This window comes from Rhipicephalus microplus, unplaced genomic scaffold (assembly GCF_043290135.1).
Source record: "Rhipicephalus microplus isolate Deutch F79 unplaced genomic scaffold, USDA_Rmic scaffold_327, whole genome shotgun sequence".
In the NCBI taxonomy this organism is placed as follows: Eukaryota; Metazoa; Arthropoda; class Arachnida; order Ixodida; family Ixodidae; genus Rhipicephalus; species Rhipicephalus microplus.
The window spans coordinates 104,256-129,635 of record NW_027464895.1 but is presented as its reverse complement, the minus strand read 5'-3'; the positions used below and the strand labels follow the sequence as shown (position 1 = coordinate 129,635).

Below are 25,380 nucleotides of genomic sequence, written 5' to 3'. Positions count from 1 at the left end.
GCATCGATAGAAAAGGCAAAATACGCGGCAGAAGCGATGAGGAAGACGACAGGATGGGAACTGCAGAGCGGCCGGGTCAACAAGGGCTCGCCTTCGCGCGCATTTAGAATAAGCTTGAACAACACGGGAAGGGAGGAAGTTTAACATACCGTCGAGCGGCACCCAAAGGGACTGGAATGCCGTCCATGGAGCGTGGACTGCTTCGAAGTAAATAAAAGCCATCGTGGAGGTCACCATGGCACGCTCGATCGCGGCTGCGCCAATCTAAGCTCTTTGTTGTGCGAGTATTTTGCATTCGGCAGCGTCACGGGCAATCGAAGGGCACCAGCCATGCCGCGTAACCGTGACAACTACGCAGGCTAATGCAGGAGACAAACAGCGTAAGCACTGTGTGAAAGACAAGGCAAATTGTGACCGTATGATGGAACCGATGACCGCTGCAGCACCCACATCACTTGGAAGACAAGTTGTTGGGTTGGAGTGCCGTAATGGACATGGAAATGACGACAGATGTGCGGATTTGACCACGCATATAAACCATCTAGCTTAATATTTACCACATTGTTCTAGTAAAACTGCCTGCAAGGCTTCTCGTGTGTTCTTTCTGTACCTGTCAGAGCACTGCCTGTGCTAACCAGTGCCTTTTGAAAGCTTTAGACCTGACTTCGGCAAGGAAGAATACATCTTTATCCAACCCAAGTATTGAGGGTTCGTATGTTGTGAGCATTATTGTGACATTTTATTGGTATTTCACTTCTTATCAACCAGTTGTTATGATACATATACATGTAAATAAATAGAAAAAGTGCGGAGCGATACAATAGTATTTTATTGCATGATGCGAAATTGTATGGTTTTATGCCACAAACGCACACATGGGCATGGCAATTAAGAGCCGTCGTAGACAAATTTTCAACAGCAAGAGGTATTTTACCATTAGTGGAGAGACATTTCCTGAGACAATTACAGCGCTTTGTTTAGTATAATACGTTTAAAAGTGGGGAGAAGCTGTAAACGTAGCAGTATACCGTGCGTCGGCCATTACAATAGGATCGCGACGGATTATTATTCGCTGTTACAGGGCTACGCATGATCGCGGCCATGTAACAGGCGGTAGTTTTACGATATTGTTAAGCTGCGTGCAATGAATTCATATGTGATGAAAGTTTACACATGTTATTATGTCACTAGGCTACATTATTTTAACTATTTGTTCCTTAAGTATAACCTTCTGGTTTCACCGAAGTATAACACCGACACGTAGGTATACATTAAACTGTTTAGAACAAGGATCGAGAAGCGAATAAAAAGAACACCATAGGAACGAACAAGCAAATAAACAAAAAAATAGAACAAGGTTCGTTCCCTTAGTGTCCTTGATCTATACGCACTGTTTGAAACTTAGATGTCACTGTTGTACTTGGGGAGACAAAGAGTATGCTTGAAGGGCACATACTGACCATGATCTAGCACTGTGAAGTGAATATGGGAATTGAAAACGTTCCTTTTGCATCCACTGCTTGATTTTTGTTACACTTTTTTACCCTATGTTCTAAATATGCACCAATCAGGCCTCATCAAGTGTGGTGAATTTCTGATCCTATGAACGTTCTCATATGCGACGCTCGAAACTTAATTCGGCTGTGATCAGATGCAGATGATTCAGCAGGTCAAACAACCATAGTTAGAACCAAAAAATGGTTTACACAAATCGCTTCATACGTCGTATAAAAAGAACATTCGGCCACCGAGTCAAACCGCCTTCCTCAACATCTCGTATTTACAATATCCTGATCTGCTTTGTATTTCCTATTATGACTTCGTTGCACAAGAAAATATATGACAATCTTGTGGAGTGTGTCAAGGAAAACAAATGTTAATAAATACTGATGGTTCTTGAAATATAGGCTGTGGTCTTTTCAGGGAAAAAAAGAAAAAAAAGCTAGGTAACGGTCAAGAATGTCAGTGAACTGGGGAGGTTGTGCTCTGAACTCATCAACATGCAACTAATAATTAAGATATTGGAGGCTCTCTATATCAATGACATTTAGTGCAATGGTTGTGACCTGAGGATGTATTAAAGTGTAGCTTTGCATGGTGTTAAAGGTACAATGGTTGTTTTTTTTTTTGCATCAGACGGAGACGAGAGAGGCAAGCAGTATCACAAAATTTTAAAGATTTGAGCGGACAAATGAAAACACGGTGGGCTGTTCCACGCTTTGTTTCCATCTGTCAGCTTGCATCGAACTTCGACAAGCGATCTTGTTTTTATTGCGATAGCAATTAAATGACATTCTTGGCTAGACTTTCCCGCCGGCCTCGACGTCGCCGTCGCCACCACTCACCGTATATGCATACGTATTTATATATACGAAAACGCAAGAAAGAAAAAAATCTACAAAAAAAGACTGGCGCGCGGAATCGAAATTCGGACCTCTGAAACATGAGTGCGAGGCGTTAACTACTGAGCCACGGAGAAGCACGCGCCTGAACGTACAGACGACAAACTATTCATAACTACCACTTACCGATGGTGATGGGAATTGGGGGGAGGGGAGAACTATCGTGCTGTAAGCATAACCAGCAAGATAGTGCATTGAGCGCGCGTCGCCACATCATCCCGACGCGGAGGTGCGCGCTCTCATCTCTTACGCGTCTTTTTTTGTCCCGCAGTGAGGAGGTGGTGGACGCTCAGTCGTGCGCTGTAGTCTCGAAGTAGGGAGGACCGTACTTCTTAGCTGGCTTTTTGGTGTAGAACGATTCTGTTGTAGTTACCGGGCACACAATGGTCACTGCAATCGTTGCACAATCTTTGCGAAAAGAGCGCGCTTTTCAGACACAGCAAAGTAACAATTAAGACGCTTATTCGTGTTCATCTGTACCTGTGAGTACGTTTTGTGCTTTATTTGTGCTTGACAAACGAGGGGCACTTTTATATCTGCTTGTCATTCTGCGCATGACTTTCCAGTTTGTTGCTACTGCATTCATTGCTTCACCTTTGCGGCAAAGCTGCGACTTTTTTCCTGGCTACACTTGCAGCCTTGAAGAAAACAAGACCATTGTTGATGCGTTAATACAGGCGACACCCCTGTACAATGATTTCCCATTCAATGTGCTGAAATGTTGCTTAATGCGATGTAAGAAGCTTTCGGCTTCATATAACCGACGTGTCACTATAGGTGGACCTATCTTTGTGAAAGAGGGACTCGTCATAATTGGCCGGATAGTCCTAAAGGAAGGACGAACAGCGCAATACTCTACACGGGGACACAAAAAAGGAGACACAGACAAGCGCTGCCACATTCAAACTCTACTTAGTCTTAAAGGGACAGTGTTTGAAGACACGTGGTGGCGCTGCCAGTATATGCCGTCAACAGAAGATACTTTGAAAGGAGGTGAGCATTGCCTTTTTACGAATATCCTTGCTGTATTTTGCTGCCACTTCCCATGCGATCACTCTCATTTCTAACATGCGTTAAATGGCATGGTGAATCCCCCTCCAGTTTTTTTTTTTTTTGCAGGTGGCTGATACCTGTAGAGCCACCAGTTGTTGTCCACAAGCAACCCTTTAGAACTAACCAGACAAGGATGACGAGGTGCCTTTCGACAAAGACAGGTCTACATATATCGACACTTGGGCCGCCTGGACTGGTGCTCCTTACATCTCTTTAAATAACTCTTAATGCATTGAATTACAAATTGTCGTCTGTATATCTGTATCGCTCAACCATGGCCTTCACTTAAAGGCTTGATATTTTTTCATAGAAAATCTGAGCAGATTCCTAATTGTGGTTTAGGGTTTTTCACATATCAAACTCCATAATAAATCGGCGTCTTGGATGACCTAGTAATCAGTGAGCTTTGTATAGGAAACATCCCACGTATCAAAACTGGGCATTACGCCCTTGACCTGGGTATAAGTGCCATTAACGTACACTCTTCTGTCTGAATACTCCGGTCATGATTCAAGTACCATGACGTCAAGGTCACGTCCCCTTGGAGCCTGTCACGAAACTGCAGGGATGCGTCACTACAGATGCGCTGAACCACGTGTTCCCGTTCGTATGAAGGCCTGTGGTAGTCCCACCAACATTTATGAAGAAAGGATAGCACTAAGCACTCCGTCTTGTGGGACACCGTGGCATGTGCTATGGAAAGTTCTAACAGCCGTAGTTAACAAAAAAACTAAACATTTTGCGCGGGTACGGACCGTACGTTAATAAAAAAATCAGCCACCGAGTTTAACTGCCCGTAGGATAATACTGCTACGTGATCGGCTCTTCAGCATGGTGTTTTAATCGACCTGCCTAGCTTGGCGCCACTTGTAGGCATGAGACTTTGCGACTGAGCCTATCCTGATTAGTTCCGGGTTAGCACTCTCAGAGATGCGCCAAAGCTGGTGACAGCATGACAGTAGTACTTTGAATTTCGCAGCCCAATCGCCTCCCCTCATAAAACCCTTTGAATATTTCTGATCGACTGACGGCCTATAAGAACTGTCTAAGCTGTTTTGCAGTAAAAATGGCTTAGAAATGGTGGTCATCTGTTCGTTGCAAAGGACAATAAGGCAAGCGTCTGGGATTCATGTTCGGGTTCATATTCCACGTTATTCGTGTTGCCTTCATGCCACCGTTTTCCAGAAACTTTGGGCTGCCCAGCGCCGCAAACTCATCACTGCAGCGGACCACGCAGTTTATGTGCACGTGGTAGGAAAATGTAGTAGGAAAATGTGATGTCATGTCAAAGAGAAATTTGCATTGTTCTTTAGTTCGCATGTATTATCAGCGAACGAGGCCTCATACGAAGGGGAGGTCAAATCAGAGCATATCGGCCTACGTTGGAAAAAGTAGCGTGTGTAAATAGGAACGCGTGTATCCATGTGCACTTTTTACGTGCCTCACATGCAAACATTTAAAGCTGATATAAGTAGTTATATGAGGTAGAGATATAACACACAACATTCAGATCAGGCATACATTTTCTCATCAGCGATCACTTGTGAACTTCGCTAAGATACTTACTGCACTGAAAAGTCTAAAGTCTACGCTTCCCAACAGCCGTTGAAATATTCTGCAAAGCTTGAATCTGTTACCTGAATACAAATGTCCATATCCAGAAAACATTTCGGACCTTTTTTGGCATTTACGTAATTATCACGTCTTCATGATACATATCACTATGGTGTGGGTGTTTAAAGAAGAAACGCTGTGCGACAACATATCTCCTATCGCGGGCCCAAAACATCAGTCTGCAAGATTGGCGATCAGCCCACCATGCAATTGATTTACTAATTTTCCGCATTAGCCTTGCAGGAAGTATGATTTATTCCTTGTTTATTTTGCGTTCCAGCTATGACACATAAACGTTCATTACCGACTGTAGGAGCCCTCAGAACGTTAGCAATACCAATATAAAATTTTGTTGCTGCCACCTCGTTATTCATTTAATAAAGCAGGAGGAACATTGAACACTATGGTCATGGGAAATGAGAGAAGAAAAAATTAGTGAACCACACTGAATCATTCAAGGCACTGCATCCGTCAGTCATAATAATAATAATAATAATAATAATAATAATAATAATAATAATAATAATAATAATAATAATAATAATAATAATAATAATAATAATAATAATAATAATAATGTGTTATTATATTATTATTATTATTATTATTATTATTATTATTATTATTATTATTATTATTATTATTATTATTATTATTATTATTATTATCGTGACGACGACCACCTCTACTGCCATGGTCATCTTGTTTTATGACCACTTCAGGATGTAGACCTAACCCGGCAGTGTCTAATTGCGCTTTGTACGCTAGCTTGCACTATCTTTATCCTTATCCTACATGATTTCATGATATTACTTTATGTAGGTGCTCCTAAACTACGCTTAGAAGCGACTAACACACCTTTTAGTTCTTCTATGGTGAATGGAATGTCTATTTCTGGTAATCGCGTCTCAGGAACTATCACGGCCCCTATCGGAAAAATTGCCATGGTGGATACTGGAAAACATGGTGGGCGTAGTGGAAATAATAGTGGGCATGGTGGAAATAATAGTGGGCATGGTGGAAATTATGATGGCTATGGTGGGACGTAGTGGAAAATATGGTGGTTATGCCGGGACATACTGGGTGGTATGGTGTACAGATGATGGCTAAAGTGGAAATGATGGTGGAAAGCAGAGGCTAGATAGTGGGCAATAATGGGACACTCTGCCCACCATTGCGATGATGCTGGGAAGCCCTAAGCATATGGTGGGTGGTGCTTATTATGGTGGGCTACATGGTGTACCAAGCTGAGAAACTCTTCCCACCATTGCGATAATGCTGGGAAGCACTAAGCAGATGATGGGTGCTGCTTGTTATGGTGGGCCACATGGTGTACCAAGCTGAGAAGCTCTGCCCACCATCGCGATAATGCTGGGAAGCAGTAAGCAGATGATGGGTGGGCTTATAATTGCGGGTAATTTATATAGTGTACCAAGCTGAGATCTGTGCACGACATGTTCTACCACCATGATTTCCACCAAAGTTAGGCCTACCGACCGAGCCCGTACAATTGTGTTATCCGTGCTTCCGGGTTTCAGAGTACACGATTTCGACGATTAAGTATGACAATACAGCGCAGCCATGGCATCAATTAACCTAAATGAAGCATTTTTCATTGTGTATGGTGTCCGCTCAAGAAGCAACAAACATCGATGCGACGCGATTAAAGCACTTCCAGAGAACGTAATTAAGTGTCTTCTCACCGACAGCCGCCGGTCGCACTCGCCGGCACTTCTCTAGCTTTTGTACGAGAACTCAGACGTGGCACTTCGTATGCTTGGTGAACCAATATGATAGCGTAATGTTTCCGGCACACTGCATTCGTTTTGGCCAAGCCGTTATGTAGTTGTTGCTTTAGCGAAAGAGCTACAGCATTGCGCTGGCGCGACCGCCCTCTACATTGCGCGAAAAGCATCCCAATACTCAATCAAATAAATTAGACGGGCGTATTTATGGAATGAGCCTAGAAGCGTCATAAAGCGTGAGAAGATTTCACCCTTCAGAACGAGCGCGAAACGGATATTAAACTTGGCAGACCCCACCGGTAAACTGTTGCTGCTCCCCAGTCCACTTGGTTTTTTTTTTCTTGAAATTGTGAATTGTAAAATAAAATAGCACTAGTGCCATTAACATAGAGGCAATTGTTACAGGCCGCAGTTGCTTGTGTTTAATAAATGTGCAATCTTTAGTAGCAGGTATAGATCTTGTCTATGTTGTGTACACGACAAACATAACTCAAGTTGAACCGTAAGTTTGTATGCCAACCAAGTATTTAACACTCAATCAACGTCATGTTGGTGTGGCGCAGTGGTTAGCGTCTCCAAATGGGAATCCGCAGGTTGCAGGTTTGATTCTCCGTAGCGCCTTGTTTTTTTTTTTTACGGGGCGGGTGTTTTTATACCGTTTTTATAGAATTCTTTGTTATTTTTTGTGGCAGCTCGTCACGGTGATTCTGACGTCATTTCGCGCTCAAGTGTTGCCGGCACTGCAGCACCCACCATACCCACCATGCGCCATGGTGGGCGTTTTCCACCATTCACCCACTACATTAATCCATTATAATGGTGGGTGGTGGTTTACACCATGCCCACCATTCGTTTTTTTCCGATAGGGGCGTCAATTCTCTCGTTCATAACATCCCCGGCAACTCTCGTGCAAAATTCTTCAGCCACCTCGAGTTCTGTTTTTCCATAATGGAGTGCCAAAACTTTAAAAGTGTGTCATTGTTGCGGAGAGGAGCGAAGACCACGAACTGTTATCCAGATATATGACAGCGGTTTGTGTGGGTCTAGAGATTCGCAGGATTCTTTCAAGCGTTCGCTCTCCAGCTTCTCAATGCTTCATTGAATCTTTTTCTGGAGCCGTCTTGCTTCCCTATGGTCGTAAATTGATCTTGTGCGTCTGTATCATCGTTCAGCGCGCCTTCGTATAGCTCGTAATTGTTCCAGTTCGATGTCGAACTGTGTTATTTTAGACAAAATGATAATTTACATTTGGACGCTTGCATAGCTTCCGCGATGGTATTTTCCAAGCTGCAGGCAGGGCCTTCTTGGAAAGCGTCTTCAACACGCGATGTAAACATCGACCAGTCAGTGCCAATTACAACACCTGATAAAAAAAAATTCAGATACCATCAATCTTCACGTAGGTGGGTATGTATCACTCCCATGAGTCTCAATACCGCAAAACTATTTAGCTTTGTGAGAGAAGCCCCGTGATACCAATGTCAGGTCAAGGCAACTGCCGTACGTGGGACCCCACAGATATGTTAGCACACCATCGTTCATGATGGAAAGGTCATCACCAGGTCCTGATGGTATTACTTGTAGTGCGTTGAGACATCTTGGACAAAAAGCCAGAAGAGAACTTTTAACATGTTTCAACAACTCCTGGCTCTGCGGGAGTGTTCCCCGAGAATGGAAAATAAGTCGATCAATACAACTTCTGAAATCGAGAAAATCACCATTGTACTTGACAGCGTATAGCCCTATTGCCCTCGCAGGCTGCCTCGGAAAAGTGATGGCAAGAATGGTTGTATTTCGTCTCGAGTGGTACTTGGAACGATACACCAACAACCCTTACTGCATTGCAGGCTTCCGTCGAGGCCGCTCCTTCATCGACTGTGTCCTTGACGTATAGACATTCGTTCAGCAAGAAAAAAGTCGCAAGCGTATATCAGTGGCATTCTTTCTTGACGTGAAGGGTGCATATGATAGTGTAGCTCACGATGCCATCCTCACTTCTCTCGCAGCAATGGGCATTGGTGGACGAATGTTTCAATGGATAAAAGAATATGTAACTGGCAGGTTTTTTTTTTGTGTGCAAACAGGTGAGGGTAAAACTACTGAACATTACACCTACTGCGGAGTACCTCAGGGAGGTGATTTAAGCCCCACCTTGTTCAATGTCACCCTCAGTGGCCTGGCGGAATTTCTGCCAAAGTCAGTGTGCCTATCCGTATACGCCGATGATACTTGCCTCTGGAGTGCTGCAGTTACTCGCCCTCAGGTGCATGCACGAATACAGCGGGCAACAACCTTCACAACAGCCTACCTTCAGAAAAAAGGCCTGACTATATCAACTGTGAAGTGCGTATTGATTGCGTTTACACGCAAACCAATGACGCCATAATCTGTTTACATCAATGGGCAGAGTGTCAAGTATGCACGGACGCATAGTTTCCTGAGCATAATAGTCAACAGAAGTCTTTCGTAGAGCCCGCATTGTGCGTACTTGAAGAAGAGACAGCTATCTATTGTGCATATAATGAAATTCATATGCGGGAAAGCAAGAAAACTTCTGTGGCCTCCATGCTACAGCTGTACAGGGCCCTATTTCTGGGTCTATTGCGCTACAGCTGGCCGGTACTGACTAACACTTGCAAATCCACTACTCATTTATTGGAGAGTTTGCAGGGTCAGGCGCTGCATATCTGCCTAGGACTGCCTGATGCGCTTCTACTTATGCCACAATCATGCTTACCAAAGACCATCCGGTCAGGACATATAGAGTTGTAGTTTGCCTCTGAGCACACATTCGACATGCTAGCCGTGTCCCCGACCACCACTTGGCCTTTCTACCTTCCGAAAGACCACATGCTACGTTTTCAGACGTCATAGCCAAGCACCTAAGCAGCATTCCATCAGGATGTACGCCAGCTACGAGAATTGCATGTCCTTTGTGGTCCCTCGACGAGCCGCAAGTACGTCTAGAAATTGCGTGTATCAAAAAGAAAAGCAATCATTCCAGAGTAGCATCGAAGCAAGCAACACTGCTATTATTATATGAGTTGTACTTAGACCGAACGCAGATATACACTGATGGGTCCGTCTCGTCCAGCAGCTCATCAGGTGCCGCTGTAATACCAGCTGCAGCAATCACAATCAAATTTAAGTTGTCGCATATGACTACGTCTACGGCATCAGAGATTGCTGTATAAGAGCTGCTTCACAATATCTCATTCAAGAGCGTCCAGGAAAATGGGTCATATTCTGTGATTCGAAGGCAGCACTTCAGAGTTTCCAGTTTGCCATGCGTAGGAGGAATCATGAACAATTGGTTCATGAAATAAGACATTGCCATCATGAAGCTCTAGCACGAGGGCATGGCATTATATATCAATGGCTGCCTGGACATATCGGTATTACCGAAAATCAATTAGCCGATGATGCAGCCTGCTCAGCCCATGAAGGAACTCTTGTGGTCCCGATTCCTTTATCAAGGACTGATGCAGCAAGACAGCTTCACTTGCTGGCTCGAGATCTTACACGTACGTTCTGGTCGTCTACCAGCTTCCGAAGGTGTCACTTATATGAACTGGATCCTTCGCTCAAGATACAGATACCATCACAACTTTTCCGCTCCGATGCGACACTGTTATGCCGCCTTTGGTTGGGTGTTGCATTCACTAAGGTGTACTCCTTTCGCATTGGTACGGCAGACACCTCTACATGCGACTCCTGCGGAGCTGAAGAGACCATTGAACACGTCCTGTGCAGCTGCGCTTGCTACGACACCAAGCGACGCCAGCTCCGGATGGTTTTGAATCAACTTGACTCTGGACCATTCTGTGTGCAGGAAATTCTGGCACCTTGGGCATCTGCCTCGATTGCGCTGAAAGCGACTAAAGCACTCCTACTTCACTTAAAGACAACAAACCTGGGCGACCGCCTGTGAACTGTGTGTGCTCCCCCGAGTGTGCTCGTGATTGTGTGTAACTTCTTATCTCTCTGCAACCTCTTTTCTCCCCTTCATCCCTTCCCCAGTGCAGGGTAGCAAACCAGATGTGCGTCTGGTTAACCTCCCTGCCTTTTCTTGCATCTTTATTTCTCTCTCTCTCCTAAAGTACGCATTTTTCGTCTTGGCACTAACCAAACTTAATAAACAATGGGTGACATTGTCTAACCATTACCTCACCTGCGCAACAAAACTTTTTCCAATAATCTCAACTAAAATACGGGCTACCAGTGTGTGTGTGGGGCGGAAGGGTGTCTGAAGTCTGAACCCCCTCCTTCTCCTTTGGCTACGGCAGTGATGAAGAGCTAAGGTAGGAGCAGTAGAGGTTAAAAGTTTGCTGCTGTAGATATGTTGTGATATGATGAAGTCACTACCGCAATTTGAGAAAAAATTGCTTTGGCCATGGTTTGAACACATGATGTGTTCAACCGTACGTGTTCTTGTCATAGTGAAGTATGCCGTTTTGGTTGTAAACAATTGTCTTTACGCTAAGATGCAGTTGCACACTATAACGTGTGGTGGATGCCCTAATCTTGATTGATGTTATACCTGCGGTGTTGTGGCACGAATGTACAAGTTGATAAATAAAACTGTCCTCGCTATTCGAACCGGGTCCCTCGTTTTTTCGAAGCTGCTGTTTGTGTAGCACATATTATTTATGATGGTTCATGAAGTGTTCGTGTCATCTTACATTTCTGCCTTCTGTTCACGTAATGTGTAATTACCTTCTTTGTTTACTAGTTTTGGAAGATGGCTTGAATGGTCATGATATGGGCTTAGCTGTTTCAAAATGGTAAGTAGGTAAGAACAATTAAATGACCGATGTTATTGAAGCATACCAATGAAAGAAATGTGGCATAGAAGACGACCAAAAAATGGTGTTGCAAAAATTGCAGCAATAATAATACGTGAGCAAAACGCTTTTCACGGCCACTTTTTGTCAAACAAATCTATTTAAGGAAAGTGTGGCACCCATTTGTGGTGCCACCTACTCTTCTCTTTTTTCATGTTTATCCTTCTCTTAATATCATATCAAAACATCAACACTCCCAAGGAATCGATAAAAGCTACCACTAAAGAGACATCCTCTGTTTCCTACAATTCTGTGGCCATACAGACAATAGTAGCTCACCGCCACGTCCGGTGACGCATGCGTAGTGCAGCCACCAGAAAGGGAGAGACCACACGACACGATGAAGACCGGCGTACAATGCGGTGACCATTTTCGTGGGCATGTGACCTCGATTCCAAGGGGTGGGCACATAGATGACGATCATGCTGAGCACGACTGATGCAAACCACGCACAACCCTGCATGAGCTGCAAGCCGAGCGTGCAGAGAATTTTTAACAAGTATCAGGGAAATGGTCTGGTTTAAGACTATATATTTACTGCTCTTCACTAAACCGATCTATAGTCTGATGAACTAAAAAGAAGCAAGATGAATGGTTGGGAAACAAGAAGTTCTTCCTAAATTTCATCAGCTAGTTAAATGGCTATCTAGGAGATGGTAGCGTCCAAGTTTATGAAATATGTGATGATAAAATAAAGAACTAAATTATGGCGGTGAATATTTGTAATTTTTTTCTAGCAGGTCAGTAGAGTTAAAGAACCACTAATACTATGGCATTGTGGTCAGCTTTTGTTGGCTCTTACTAATTAACTTTCTGCAGTTATGGCAGATTCAAGACTACTTGAAGCCTTTTAGCGGTAATCTCCATAAAATGAATAGTATTCGTCAGACTGTAAGACCCTTTTTGTGTGCAATCATATCCTAACTGGAGACGAGTTACCAGTGAACTTCTATTTCTCTCTTTTCGCATGAGCCCTTCGATGATTAACGTGGCACAAAACTGCCCAAAACACCAATTCATTTTCGTCACTCATTCTGTGTGGAAAACAATTCTTGACAACTGGCAGACCTACCAGTCAACTTCCATTCGCATGCATTGCAAGTAGGCCTACTAACCATTTTCCTATGCCTAAATGGTGAATTTTGCGCTAACATCAGTTTCTTAAGTACCGCATGTACACTTTTGCTTAAAAGTTCATGTGTTAGGTCTAGCTAAATAAGAAATACATTATTCCATACTTATTGGCACCTGCCACAGCTGTATATTTATGCTAAACAAAGCATTGATGTAGTTTATATCAAGTTGACTAACTATATATTTTTTTTAAGTTGATCGACCAAGTTAATCGATGTAGCGGTATTTAACAATGTGTAGTGCTTGCATCATATGTGTCTTGACTCTAGAAAAGCCGCTTTTTCGAGCAATCTTTACCATTGCCTAATGGCGGTAAACTCTCAAGAAAATGTATACTTTATAGGCTTTGAGAAATAACAGCTGATCGAGCTTGTGGCACATTTAGAGTGCCTGAAGTATTTAATATAGTAACACAGCCTGAGGTACACAACAATACCCACCTTCGAAATTTGTGCATTCCTGTAGCGCACAGTAAGGTATCCACAGAACATTCCACTCACGTAGCTAGGAACGTGGGCAAAAGGCTTAAAGTGGATGTATTCAGCTGTATCCAAAACCTTGCTGGATAAGAAGACAGAACAACACAAAGAGCTGTGAACTGAAAGGAATGTAGGAGATTGCCAACGATGCAGTATTCGAAACAAATGCAATCGAAGATTAATGGGTCCGCTTGGTACGTTCCAAAAGCCGAAATAGTCACAAGATCTTATCTCATGTTCATTTTTGATGCTGCAGTAAGTCTTTTTGCCACCTTGTTCATCCCAGCAATAATTAATGAACAAGGAATGCACTACAGATTCCCCACTGGCTTGTAAGCTAAGTGTAAATGTAAACTAATAAACATATTGCAGTTTTAGCATTTAGTCTGTTTACTTTTATTCCCTGCACATATTTCAAAAATCACGTAAGCGTCCTTTTCATCCTCAAAATAAACGTTTTCTCCATTCAATTATTTGTTTAAATAGAAAGTATTGTGTTTGGGCATTCATGCTCCATACACAAGAAAGTAATTACGCACGAAAACAGGAAAATTGGAATTGATACATAAACGAAGTCTGTGAGAAAAAATTCACTGAAGTCTATCGAGGTTCAGAGGACTCCATATTATAAAACTCAACTGAATGTTTTTCGTAGCGGCATATTGCACTCCAACTTATGTTTTGTAAAACGAACGCTCAACGCCCATATGTACTCAGGGTCGCCGACAACGGTCTATTCTGAAGGTCATTATTCGTACGCGGAACGCACAAGAATCATTGTGTGCACTGGTGCGCGAGCAGGTTTGTCATATGGTATTTTTTTGTATTTCGTAGTTATTTGTAGTTAGCAGAAAAACAATAATAATTACCAGATATAAAGATCAAAACTGTCTAATCGGTCCTTTTGCAAACCAATCTACAACTTTCTCATTTAAAGTTTTTGCCCCTCTTCGTTACTTCAAAGTTAGCTAATTAAACAGATGTAATTAAACAATACCTTAGAACAACAAAAATAGCCTAACTTCAGGCGAGGGTCAGCGACATCTCGTCGCGTCACAATTGCGTGTGTTAGCGTATTTTTAAGCTCTGGCTAAAGAGAGCGGGGGCACCCTGTATAAGCTTCGGGCAAACGCGACCAGAGCAAAGTGCATAGGCTATAAGTCGCTTTGATGAATAGAGAGAGCATTTTGTATGAATGAAATGTCTGCGCTTTCAACGTTATGTGTCAACGTGCGAGTGAGCTAGAAAATTGTCAAAATTATATTTATACGCACTTAAGTTGAGGTTGTGGGTTTTTGTTACAGTTACAATTACCACATTATGGCTATTCGTCACAATCTCAGAGAACGTGAGTGAAAGTGGCTACTCCATTATGGCAGAACTTGCATATGTTTTGAGTACATACTATAAATATTACAATAAAAGTTGTTTAGAGACCACACGTTGGTGGTAGGTGATACCGCGCATTGTGTTCATGGAACTCTAATTGATCAATCAGTGAAACGGCAAAAACAAGCAGCGAAATGCATTCATGGTTGCAGTGACTCTTAACGCCAAAATACACGACGCTCTCTGTGCTCCAAAACACGTTCGTATACAAGGAAGAGTTGGCGCAACCAAGATTAAAAGAAAACAGTAATATGCATTTGCCTGCACATCTTCTGTCACTGTTTTATGAATAGTTTGCAGCTCGCCTAAGAGCTCCAGGGCAATGTCCACATTCGCATTTGCGTTGAGATGCTGCCGTTCCGTTGTGTTGCATATCTGGTAAGCTTGGTTTGATTTTGCAACAGATTGTGATCACTCTGAGCCGACTTCTGCGAGTAGCGATGAACGCCAAGAGGCTACCAGTTCAAACTATTGTGAATAACGACGCTTTCGAATTATTGAGAGTTTATTGGGAAGTAGTTTGGAGGAGACTGAGTGAGGCCTTCGTCCTGGAGTGGACGTACAACATGCTGCAGTTGAATATCTTATGGTGATGGTGGTAGTGAGGGATATTATTTTGCGTTCTCTGAGGTCACTTTCAGGGATGACAACATTATAAGAAGCCTACAAGGGCATGGATGAGCTCAGTGGGCTCTGCGAAGCAGGAACGTATAACATGTTGCCTAAATGTGGCAAGGCTTCTGTGAGAATGTGAGCTAAATATTTGGCTCTGAATACATAGGTAATTTAAATCTCGTTTCAAGATCAGCCGAAAATTACCTGCTGTCTTAGCGGAAATGTCATGGAGTACGCAGTGGAGCAAGCGAAAGAGAAGTTGGCTAATTTCATAAACGGCGCGCCAACGGGCCTCGTCGCGTAGCTACTACCGTGGCCGTCCACGGGGTGCCTCTACGAACCGGCACCACACACGTGTGAATTAGAAACAGCGGCTAATAAGGTCAAGTAAAGCAGATATAAAAATATACAGAGGGGTCTTAGTCTCCTTACGACATTTAAGTGCGAAAGTAGCGCGGAGCACGAAGGGACGCGGAGAAAATTGGCATGGCCAGCCAATGCGTGGCGGGTCTGATCACGTCTTGTCGACATTATTGACGTCCATCCGAGTACAACATCTATGTAACGTGAAGTCATCGCTCAGTCATATGACCATGCAACTCAAAATTTTTGCTTGCTCTCGGGACCATGTCATCTTACGTGATCACTTGTGCTAAAATTCTGCCGTAGAAATTTTGAGGTTGGGCTGTCCAAATTTCGGGAGATGCCCGAGTCAGTTTTGAACGTGGATTGACTAAATTTTCTAATTCAGCAGGGTCATATTTTTGGCCTGTGGCCACTCAGGTTCTCGGGATGCGCAGTTCAATTTTGGTTGTCTGCCAACTAGGTTCACAACAGGGGAGAGGGGAGAAATTTCGAAATTAGAGTGAAATTGAGGAATGTGCCTGCTTGGCGTTAAATGTACGAAGTTTGGAAATTTGGCAGTGAGTGTTCCGAGTGTGGACTAACAAAGTTTTGTGATTGGATCAAGGCCGTTTTGAGAGTGGGCTATGTGAATTTTAAATGTCGTGTTTGGTCGTTTCTACCTCACGTTCTTTTCTGTCTTTTGTTGGTTATACGTTAATTTAGTGACTTACTTTCACTTATCGCCAGGACCAGTTTATTTATGCCCTGCGCGTGTTTGATTTTGTACTTAATTAGCTGTGCAAAACACTCTTATTTTCCTGAGGCCACCATATTATCATCATCATCACCATCATCATCATTTATCTAGCTAATTTTAGTCCACTGAAGGACAAAGGCTCTTCTAATGATCTACAATTTACCCTGTATATACTGTGCGAGCTGCTTTCACATTAATATTGGGAACTTGTTAATTTCGTCACTACAACTAACTCTCTGCCTTCCCCGAATGCGTTTCCCACCGCTTGGTAACCATTCTGCTTCTCCTATTGTTTACCGGTTGTCTGTTCTACGCATTACGTGACCAGCACAGGTTCATTTTCTTCGCTATATGTCAGCTAGGATATTTCCAACTCCTGTGTGTTCTTTTACGATTTATACCGTACTCCGATCTCCTAATGTTATGGCTATCATGTTACGTTCGACTTCCTGCTTCGTGATCCTCAACTTTTTCGCTAGTTTTGTTATGCTCGAAGTTTCGGCCCCGTATGTCAGAACTGGCAACATGTGTTGGCCCTATACTTCTAACTTTAGTCAAGTGGTAGACTTCCTGGCATTATTTGGGAGTGGCTGCCGAATGCGTTCCAGGATTCTTTGGTTCATTGCCTTTTCGGGATTTGGCTCTCCTTTTATTGTTATCCTGGGTATACAATATTTGCATGCACTGCAATGTGTGGTTTTCGATCTTTACCTCTTTCTGCTCTATCTCGTGATTCAGCGTTATCTTTGTCTCCGTAATGATCATTTTTAGGCGTATTTTTCTAGTTTTCCGGCATCATTCCTGGATCATTTATTTACCACGAAAGTCTTTTATGCCGGGGCCCACTACGACTCCGCTGACGAATTTCATTTGCGGATATGACGCTGTAAAATATATAATAATAGAGTGCAAAGAAAAAAAACGAGAAGGAAAGATTCTGTCACGTGGCGTCGAACCAGCAACCTCTCGCTTCGCAGCGGGCTGCGCTAACGTTGAGACCCTCTATCCCGTCTACTACCGCTTTTTTAAGTAACGCTAACCATTGTTCCGCCACCACAGCCTAGTTCCGGTTGCGCAGCTTCCAAAAGAAAATTATTGAGCCACTTCCTTTCGCTTTTTCTTTGCATATTGTTTCTGAACTTGTGAAAAAGGAAATATTTTCTTCTTCGTTCCAGAAGTGTTGTCTTGAGTTTCATCCTAAGCTCACGAGGAATGCCTCCTCGCTGTTGCGCACCAGGCTGCCCGACAGGGTAGACAGCCGAGTGGTAGGACAGCATGAATGAGGTGGGCTGGGCGCGTCAGGAGGTGTGAGCTTTCTTCACTTCACCCTATTCAAGTGGTGCATATTTTATGATATAGTATATTCTAAGCACTATACTTATGAGGTGGGTCTATGAACAGGAGAATAAGCAGAAACATTACGGCAGCGCCTCACCTTCTGCTGGTAAAAAAACTGCTTATAAGGGAAAAGGGGAGAATGAGTTGGCGTTACTTAACTTAGCCAGCGAAAAACGCGTGGAGTGGCTTTACACTACACCACGGAGCGAACGTTGTCAAGGGTGCTAACGGCGAGTCACTCAGTACAACATACGCCGCTTGGCAGTCCTCAGAGCTACGAAGCTGTAGCGCGTTTTGTTATCAGTAGCGAGATGGCGCGATGAGTGCGCTCTAAAGGTCATCGCATCCACGAAGCGCCATTTTTTACGGAGCGTGGTCTCTCCTGAGCACGTGCTTATCAGACTAACAATTAGGGAGTGAACGAAGGTCACTTCACTCGCTGCCACGGCCGCGCTTACGAAAAGAGCTCACTTCTGGCACATGACGAAGGAGGAATTGTGATACTTGTTCACGCTTTCCTGTGTATACTTGTATGCTCGTTTTGAGCGTCTTTCTCTTTGAACAGCGCACTTGAAGTGTCGAGCTGCAACAGTTGTACCCAGCGCCCGCTTTGTGTATGCTAATTTCGTGCGTGTTTTCTGCTTGAGGTGCGTGGTGCAAGTTTCGAGCTGCTTGCCGTTATTCACGCGACTTAAAAATTTGTTGCTGTTGCTAAAACAATGCACCATAAATGCTGAACTACCTATGTGTTGACACGTTTCAATTTCGTGTTATACCGACTCTTAAATAGGGGGCGTATCTACGTTTCTTTTTTTCCTTTTATTGATATTGTTACCGAAGCGCACTACATCATCTGCAAATCGTAGGTTGTTGAGTCATTCTTCATTAACTTTGATTCCTGTTTCTTCTCAGTCAAGTGATTTAAACACTTCCTCTAATCACGCAGAGTTCAGCATTGGGGATGCCGTATTTCCTTATCTGATTCCTTTTTGATCGCTATTTTAACGCCTTCGTGTGCAGAAGAAAGGTAGCTGTGGAATCTTTGTAGCAGTCCTCTAAACTATTGACATCTGATTTAAGTACTGCTTGCCCACTTGGTGCTTTTAAAAATGCAGATACCCTTCGGGGCCTGGTCTTTCCTAGCCTATGAAGGCTTTATAAAGAGGCTTGTTGTACTCAGGAGCCTCTTCTATTACATATTGTATCACGATTATGTTGTTCATCGCAGAATAGGCTGCTTTCCTGAGCCCAGCTTTTTCTTTAGGTTGGTTAAAGTTAAGTGTTTTCTTTATTCCGTTTGAATTACCTTGGTAAATATTTTGTATTTCACCGAAAGCAAGCTGATGAGCTTCTATTTAAAATTGTGAAAATGACTTAGTTATTTTGAAGCTTTTTACAACACTATGTGATGAGCTCCCATCACACATTTTTTAAAGATAATATGACCCCCCCGAAAATGTTCAGTGTTGTGCTACTTTTGCCGTGAAATTCCTTGCTAATTACCATAGAACTCAGGTGAGTACATAATTTTATTTCTCTTCATATTTATTTCATTAGACTCAAAGAAGTTGTTCTATGTGCATCTTAGAGCGTCAAACATAACCTGGTGGGTAAGCAGCAGACACTTACCCTATGTCTGCAGTCCCAGGAGTGAGAGAAAACAACAGGTCCCATTTGTACGTCAAATAGCCGGTCAAGACGCACCCTATGATACCAAGAACGGCTCCGAGGAAAAAAGTTATGCGTGGTCGGCTGTGCGGGAGAAAATGAGATATTTCAAATTTTTAAGGATAGTTTCCCGATGAATAGCGATGTGACCATTCTTGTGGAGGGCTATTTTATTCTGTGTTCGACACTCATTTAGGGCACGCATAAACGCCAACAGCGCAAAGGCTCTCGGTCATCCCACAAATATACGAACTCTACGCATTCTACGAAAAGCTTGCATGATGAGGCCGGAAATGTTGAGTAAATGTCATGCGCTAAACATGTCGTGAAGCTGGTTACGACTAATGGATGCTAATAAAGTGTAAATGTCATGCATCGGCAATTGTTTAATAAAGGAACTCATGCTCACGAGGGTGAAATGAAGCCCTTGTCACTGAAGCTTTTTATACAATAATGATGTACGTTCAAGTTCTTTGGCATGCCAGAAAAAAAGCATCGGTGACAAAAATATTCATTTCGTATAGTGTTTATAATTATGCGAGTCAGCAAGGGGGTGCAAAAGGCGCCCTTATTATCTCATGGCCAGGATTTGGGGACATTTTTTCGTAGCGCCATCTTTTGTCGGTGACAGCGGTGGCCTGCCGTAAATAAGTCGGAAATAAGTGAAATAGAAAACATATCTGACAAATAATCTCGTTATTGAAAGCGACTCCCAGTCCTACACAGCAGATACTTAAATAAATACTCGGTTAAAATTACAGTACCACACTACAAACCGCGTGGCTTCCTGGAGTGCCTAATATTTTACAATGGGGCCCCATGCATTTTGAATGGGCGAGGTTGAGTTGCTTTGCGAAACCACACGCGTTGTAGTGTGATGCTGAAATTTTATCAAGGTGTTCCAGTAGGTATCTGCTCTATAGATCCTGGAGTAATTTCTGACAACTAGCTTATTTCAAAAGATGTCATTTTTTTGTTTTTTTTTTCTTTCAATAATGGTAAGACGGCGTTGCTGCCATCGAAAGATGGCACCATGTACAGATGTCCTGAAATTCTGGGAATGACCCCAACCCACACCAGGACATACTCTCACCCCTCCATCTTCTCACACAAGCTGCCGAATGCTAGCCCACTCCCCCATCACGATGCAACATGCCTTCGTACCTTTCAAGACAAACTCCTACCGACGCCCATTGTTGTGAGCAGACTTTGCCATGCGCACGCCCACAATAGCTCATTAGAGTGTTTCAAGCTGCATTTACTAGTTGAGAGCGCATTCATGAAATCGCACAAATAGTAATCTCTGTATGCCCATGTCAAGCGTTTCCTGTTTGCTCAGAATTGGGCTGTTTAGCTTTATGCTGTCCAAGCTTAGAGATAAGAAGACAGGCTTGGTTCTTATTTTTCGTAAAATATAGAAAACACATAATTATTTTATTATCGACTATTTTACTATTTAGTGTAAACAATTGACGAACAAAGAAATCTCCTCGCAGGTGATGCTCGGAGAGATTTACTTCACAATTCTCGATGACAATGTTTTTATGATGTGATTTTTCGTCAGCATACAAGGTGTTTTTAGGTTCAATAAAATTTTTAAAAAATGTTGGCGTCAGACCTAGTTATAGCCACTAGGATCAATTTCAAAAAGCAGAGAACGCTGCTTACCTAATATTTAATTGGCAAATTAATAAAAACCTGTGAAAGTAGTCAATTTTTTACTTTGCTGCACAGGCTGTTCCTATTATTTGCAGGCAGTGAGGTGGCAAGGTGTGTCCGCTTTGAAAAGTTTTAGGTGCACCACAAGGTTTGAAATACTCGTTAGCAAAGTGTGCGGTGGAATACATGTGCGTACCGTTTCTTTTCTGTTTCAAAATAACTCCTACAAATTGAGCACACAGAGTAATGTATTCTTACCACATATTTGTTGGCTCATATATCAAAATTCATGTCCCACTCTAGTTTAATGCCAACTGAATATGTCTTACAAAAGCACCGAATAAAATTATTCGATTTCATTAGGAACAGTAAGATGTTTATTTTAAAAGTTACATTACGAATTTTATTATTTATTGGAGCATTTATTTTGATGTTGGTTTTCCTTTCATTCAATATACACCACTTCGTGCAATTGGGGTCAAGGACAACAAGAAATCTAGTGGTCAGAACTGTTGTTTAATAACATTGTATTTTCAAAGAAACATCATATAGGCTCTATTTATCCCTGAAATCAGTGATAATTACATTATGACATCACTTAAACCCCAGCACACATGTACTTTTTTGTTCGATAATTTTTAAAACAACGCGAAGCCTCGCAATCAAATCAAAAAGCTTCTCTTTTTTAAGTTCGTTTTACCATTTGCCAGCCAGTTCAGACGTTCTTTTACGGATATTTTAGCTTAGTACGTTTTTGTGAATATGAAGCCTCTTTGTTCTGATAAAACGATATAATTCGCACTTACAGGGTCACTTAAATGACGCGGATATTTCGCACAGCCATACTCTTCTGCTTTTAGCCATTTGTTAGAAAGCGAAGAGATGGCAAGTGCACTCATCTTTCATTTTTGAACAGAACCTGTGCAGCGAGCATCCATAGTTTTCATTGTAGATGCTATCATTTTCTTTGGGTATCTACTTAAATGTGTTTGCTTATAGGGAAATAAAAAAAAACAAAAAATGGTGCTACTTACTGAATCATGATAATAGCCAAAGGTAATGCCACGAATATGATCACCTGCATATCCACTGATATGTACCATAGATGAATGAGACACTGAAAAGTAATATATGAATGAAACGAATCTTATCAACACAATATTACATTTCAAACACTGACTGACAATTACAATATTGGCTAATGCGAAATCAGAGCGTAGCTGTTTTGGCGTTTTGAAGTTGCAATTAATGCAAACAATTTGAGAAAGGCATGTATGTATGCACATTAGCATACCACGCTGTGAGTTGCGCGACTGGCGCGGACAATTTCGGGCAGCCCGCTTCACATCAACCAACGCTGACGGAGCATAGCGCGACTGCCTCGCCAGCCGGGAGAACACGGAAGGCAGCGCGTGGGAGCGTTTCACAACAGGCACCGTAGATAAGCCTCTGCTCACAGAGTGCGTTATTTTCATAAATTTTATCGGTGGACGCCCTCCCCGCATACCTCAGTGATGGAGCCATCGGCGACAGCACGACGGTGCGCACTATTGTGGCACCGTGAGTGGCCGCCACGTAACCAGTTGTCGCGCGACTGTCGTTCCCTCCTACTCGCGCTCTCTTTGCTACCGCCGTCTTTCGTACTCCGCTGAGCTCCGCATTCGGTCTCTTTCATCTTCGTTCACTCTGCTGGTTACGACGACGCTGAAGCGGCTCAACGCAGGAACGGAGAACCGTGCCCCAAATTAACGGATGCACGTTTCATGTTGGGGCAACACCAGCTGCGTTTGAAGTTTTGGCTATCTGCAGTTGTAGCAAAGAAACATTCGTTACATATTGCCACAGAAGCTATGAGCGCACACCTATCTGTGCTCTGCAGGCGTCCCGAACCAAGAAAAACGCCGACAACTCCTTAACGACAAGCGAAGCCAGCCGCAGTACACCTACAAGCCCTGCATGCTCACGGGCTACGGCTGTGGGGCCAGCGCGCGTGACAGAGGAAGCAAACGAGGTTAGGGGCAGTGGCTCGTGATGTCGAGACTCCGCGTTCACTCTCTTATGTCTTTGTTCTCTCTATTGGTTACGCCGATGATGGCGACGACACTCAACGAGGGAAGGGGGGCCTAAAAACAGCACCCAAGAACGCGGCCTCTCATCGGTTACAGTCTCTCCGACGCACTTCTGCGGCCAACGTAACCAGAAATACCTCTTCGTCCCCAACCGAGGCAAAAACACCATGTGAAAGGGCATGTGGGCACCAAAGCGGGAGAACCGCGGGCACTCATCTGTCACCAAGCCCAGCCCTAGAAGAGTTCCGCTTTTAATGTGAAACAGGACGAGATACCAGATGAAACAAAGCAACCCAACAATTGTTAAGTTCGTTAGTTCAGGTAAAAGACAAGTACGCATATGTGCTTATATAAAGGGAAATATTTTGGATGTCCCATAATAAAAAAAATACAGGAAACACGTAGTAATGCAAAATGAGAAACATAGTGTTATGAGATAAGACATTGTTTCAAAACATGGCAGCACTTGCTACAGCATTTATGAATTTGTTAATAGTGAAATGAGACATTGTGTGTTCAGGGAAACTTACTGTCTCTTCTATTCTCTTGAAGTTGTTGACTAGAAGTGGTAGGGCCCACCAGGTTTTATGGCAGACATTAATTTGGTCAAAAAACATTAAGTTGTCTGCTGGTCCTTCCAACATAAGGGGAATAAGTGAGGCGGCCAGCAAAACAGCCAAGGCTGGAAATATGAGCCTGTAAGGAAAGTAATATTAGTTCTCGACAGCCAGCTCAATACAGTCATGTTACCTGAAACACTGTGTGTATTAAGAATAGGTCACCTTTCTATTTCGAAGATACGAGTCTGACTCTATCACATTTGCATACAATTCAGAGCCCCTTCGTGCGGCTTTTGTGTTGGTGATTCGCACATCACATGCATTTATACTAGTTTTAGACATATGTAACTAAGTAAGCATTTAGAGGCACATTCATGATGACGCCATATATATATATTTTTTTTTTCTGACTATCGTTACATTTCTTGCATCCCCGTTACTGCATCACGATGATTCGAATTCGGCGCTTCTATGGGTAATTAGAGTATAAAATTCCGCTTAAAAGTATTGTTATACCTCTTACTATAGAGCGCCATTATAACCCCTTCCCCTCTCTCCCGTGACACCTCCGGTTCCCATTTCGTTGCTAGCACATTGGATCAGCCACAGGGCATTGAAGATCGCAGTACTCTTATAGGGTCCCGGCAACACTTTTGAGCGTGGTCAAAAAACGCTGCCGATTGGTACTCGAGGCTCTCGTACACACGCAAGGCTATCATTATAGCACAACGCATGGCCTCGAATTCACCAGTTCTCAAACTCCGTTAAAAAACGCCAGGCCTGCGCGGAGGGTGCAGCAGAGTCACAGCGAAAGCTAGAAGAAAGCTAGAAGAAAGCTAGAAGATAACTAAAAGCTAAACACTCATTGGGTAATTGCTGCAAGCTCACTTGCTTGATGCCCACTGCGGCATTAATAATAAAAATTTTAGTGTAGTAGGCGGGCATTCGCTGAGCAAAGTTTTGTCATTCTTCTGAGAAGTGTGGTATCTGCTAAACTACTGCGAGGAATTTCGTGGCAATATTTCATGCAGTGGCTGACGACGATGAGGACTTGTGCCTGAAGTGGGTATGCGCCACAGGCAATGGCTGAACAAAAACAAGCTTTTCTAGTGGGTTTTAGCATTGGACGACCCACCTGTTACGCTATTTCCATTGTGCGATGAATGCTTGTTCTTTCGCTGTTTGAAAGTGCTTTATAAGTCATATTAACACAATTGCTTTCCCGACATCAAGCCTGCCTAAGGCAAGTTTGTCAAGAAGTTCCAAGCTCCGGCGTGGCTAAGTGGTGGAATACTGGGCTGGCATACAGCGGACCCGGGCTCGAGCCCCACTGTGTCATTTGTACTAAAGTTTTTTTTTCTAATTTCGCGCAATGTGGTTACGCACACCGGCGGCGGCGGCGGCGGACAACTACGGTAGTGTGCGTCACCCGAGTTGTGATCTCATAACAGCTTTCGCTGTAAAATTGCTTTCTCTTCTTTCGAAAAAAATAGAGCTATATCGCTCGTCACAGCCATTCTATCAGTCATTGGCTGAACTGAGTATGGTGCGCTCGGTCGCTACAAGGGCTGACGCTAGGAGCCATGACTTGCCCACACTTGCACACGCGATCGCGCTGAAAAAGCTGCGTATCCGGCGAAAAAAAAGACAAAAGGGCTCAAGGTCACGAGGTGTTGGTGACGTATTTTCTTTCCCTGTGTCATCTTCCC

General features: G+C 43.2%; 2 protein-coding genes across 2 annotated transcripts in view; one reads left to right on the top strand and one right to left on the bottom strand.

Annotated features, from left to right (window-relative positions):
* The first annotated feature begins 176 nt into the window (after positions 1-176).
* LOC142793736 (uncharacterized) lies at positions 177-3,821 on the top strand. Its single transcript, XM_075885805.1, has 5 exons — positions 177-207; positions 303-485; positions 571-708; positions 3,180-3,395; positions 3,522-3,821. Exons 1-5 carry the CDS (start codon positions 177-179, stop codon positions 3,527-3,529), a joined length of 576 nt encoding a protein of 191 aa, XP_075741920.1. The 3' UTR covers positions 3,530-3,821.
* A 7,747-nt stretch (positions 3,822-11,568) lies between these two features.
* The window catches only part of LOC119161371 (O-acyltransferase like protein), a 34,668-nt gene continuing 20,856 nt past the window's right edge, over positions 11,569-25,380 (bottom strand). Inside the window, exons 9-14 of the mRNA XM_075885802.1 lie at positions 23,642-23,807; positions 22,077-22,159; positions 19,345-19,467; positions 13,233-13,353; positions 11,938-12,124; positions 11,569-11,585 (exon numbers count right to left, since the gene is read on the bottom strand). Coding sequence (XP_075741917.1) covers positions 11,569-11,585; positions 11,938-12,124; positions 13,233-13,353; positions 19,345-19,467; positions 22,077-22,159; positions 23,642-23,807 — 697 coding nt within the window. The remainder of the gene's footprint in view (positions 11,586-11,937; positions 12,125-13,232; positions 13,354-19,344; positions 19,468-22,076; positions 22,160-23,641; positions 23,808-25,380) is intronic.

Excerpts from the sequence above, each read along its gene's own strand:
- LOC142793736 (XM_075885805.1), top strand. The coding sequence starts at position 177 with ATGCCGTCCATGGAGCGTGGACTGCTTCGAA. Across the intron at positions 486-570 it reads AGTTGTTGGGTTGGAGTGCC|TAAAACTGCCTGCAAGGCTT; the intron begins GTAATGGACATG and ends ACATTGTTCTAG. Across the intron at positions 709-3,179 it reads ATCCAACCCAAGTATTGAGG|GTGGACCTATCTTTGTGAAA; the intron begins GTTCGTATGTTG and ends GTGTCACTATAG.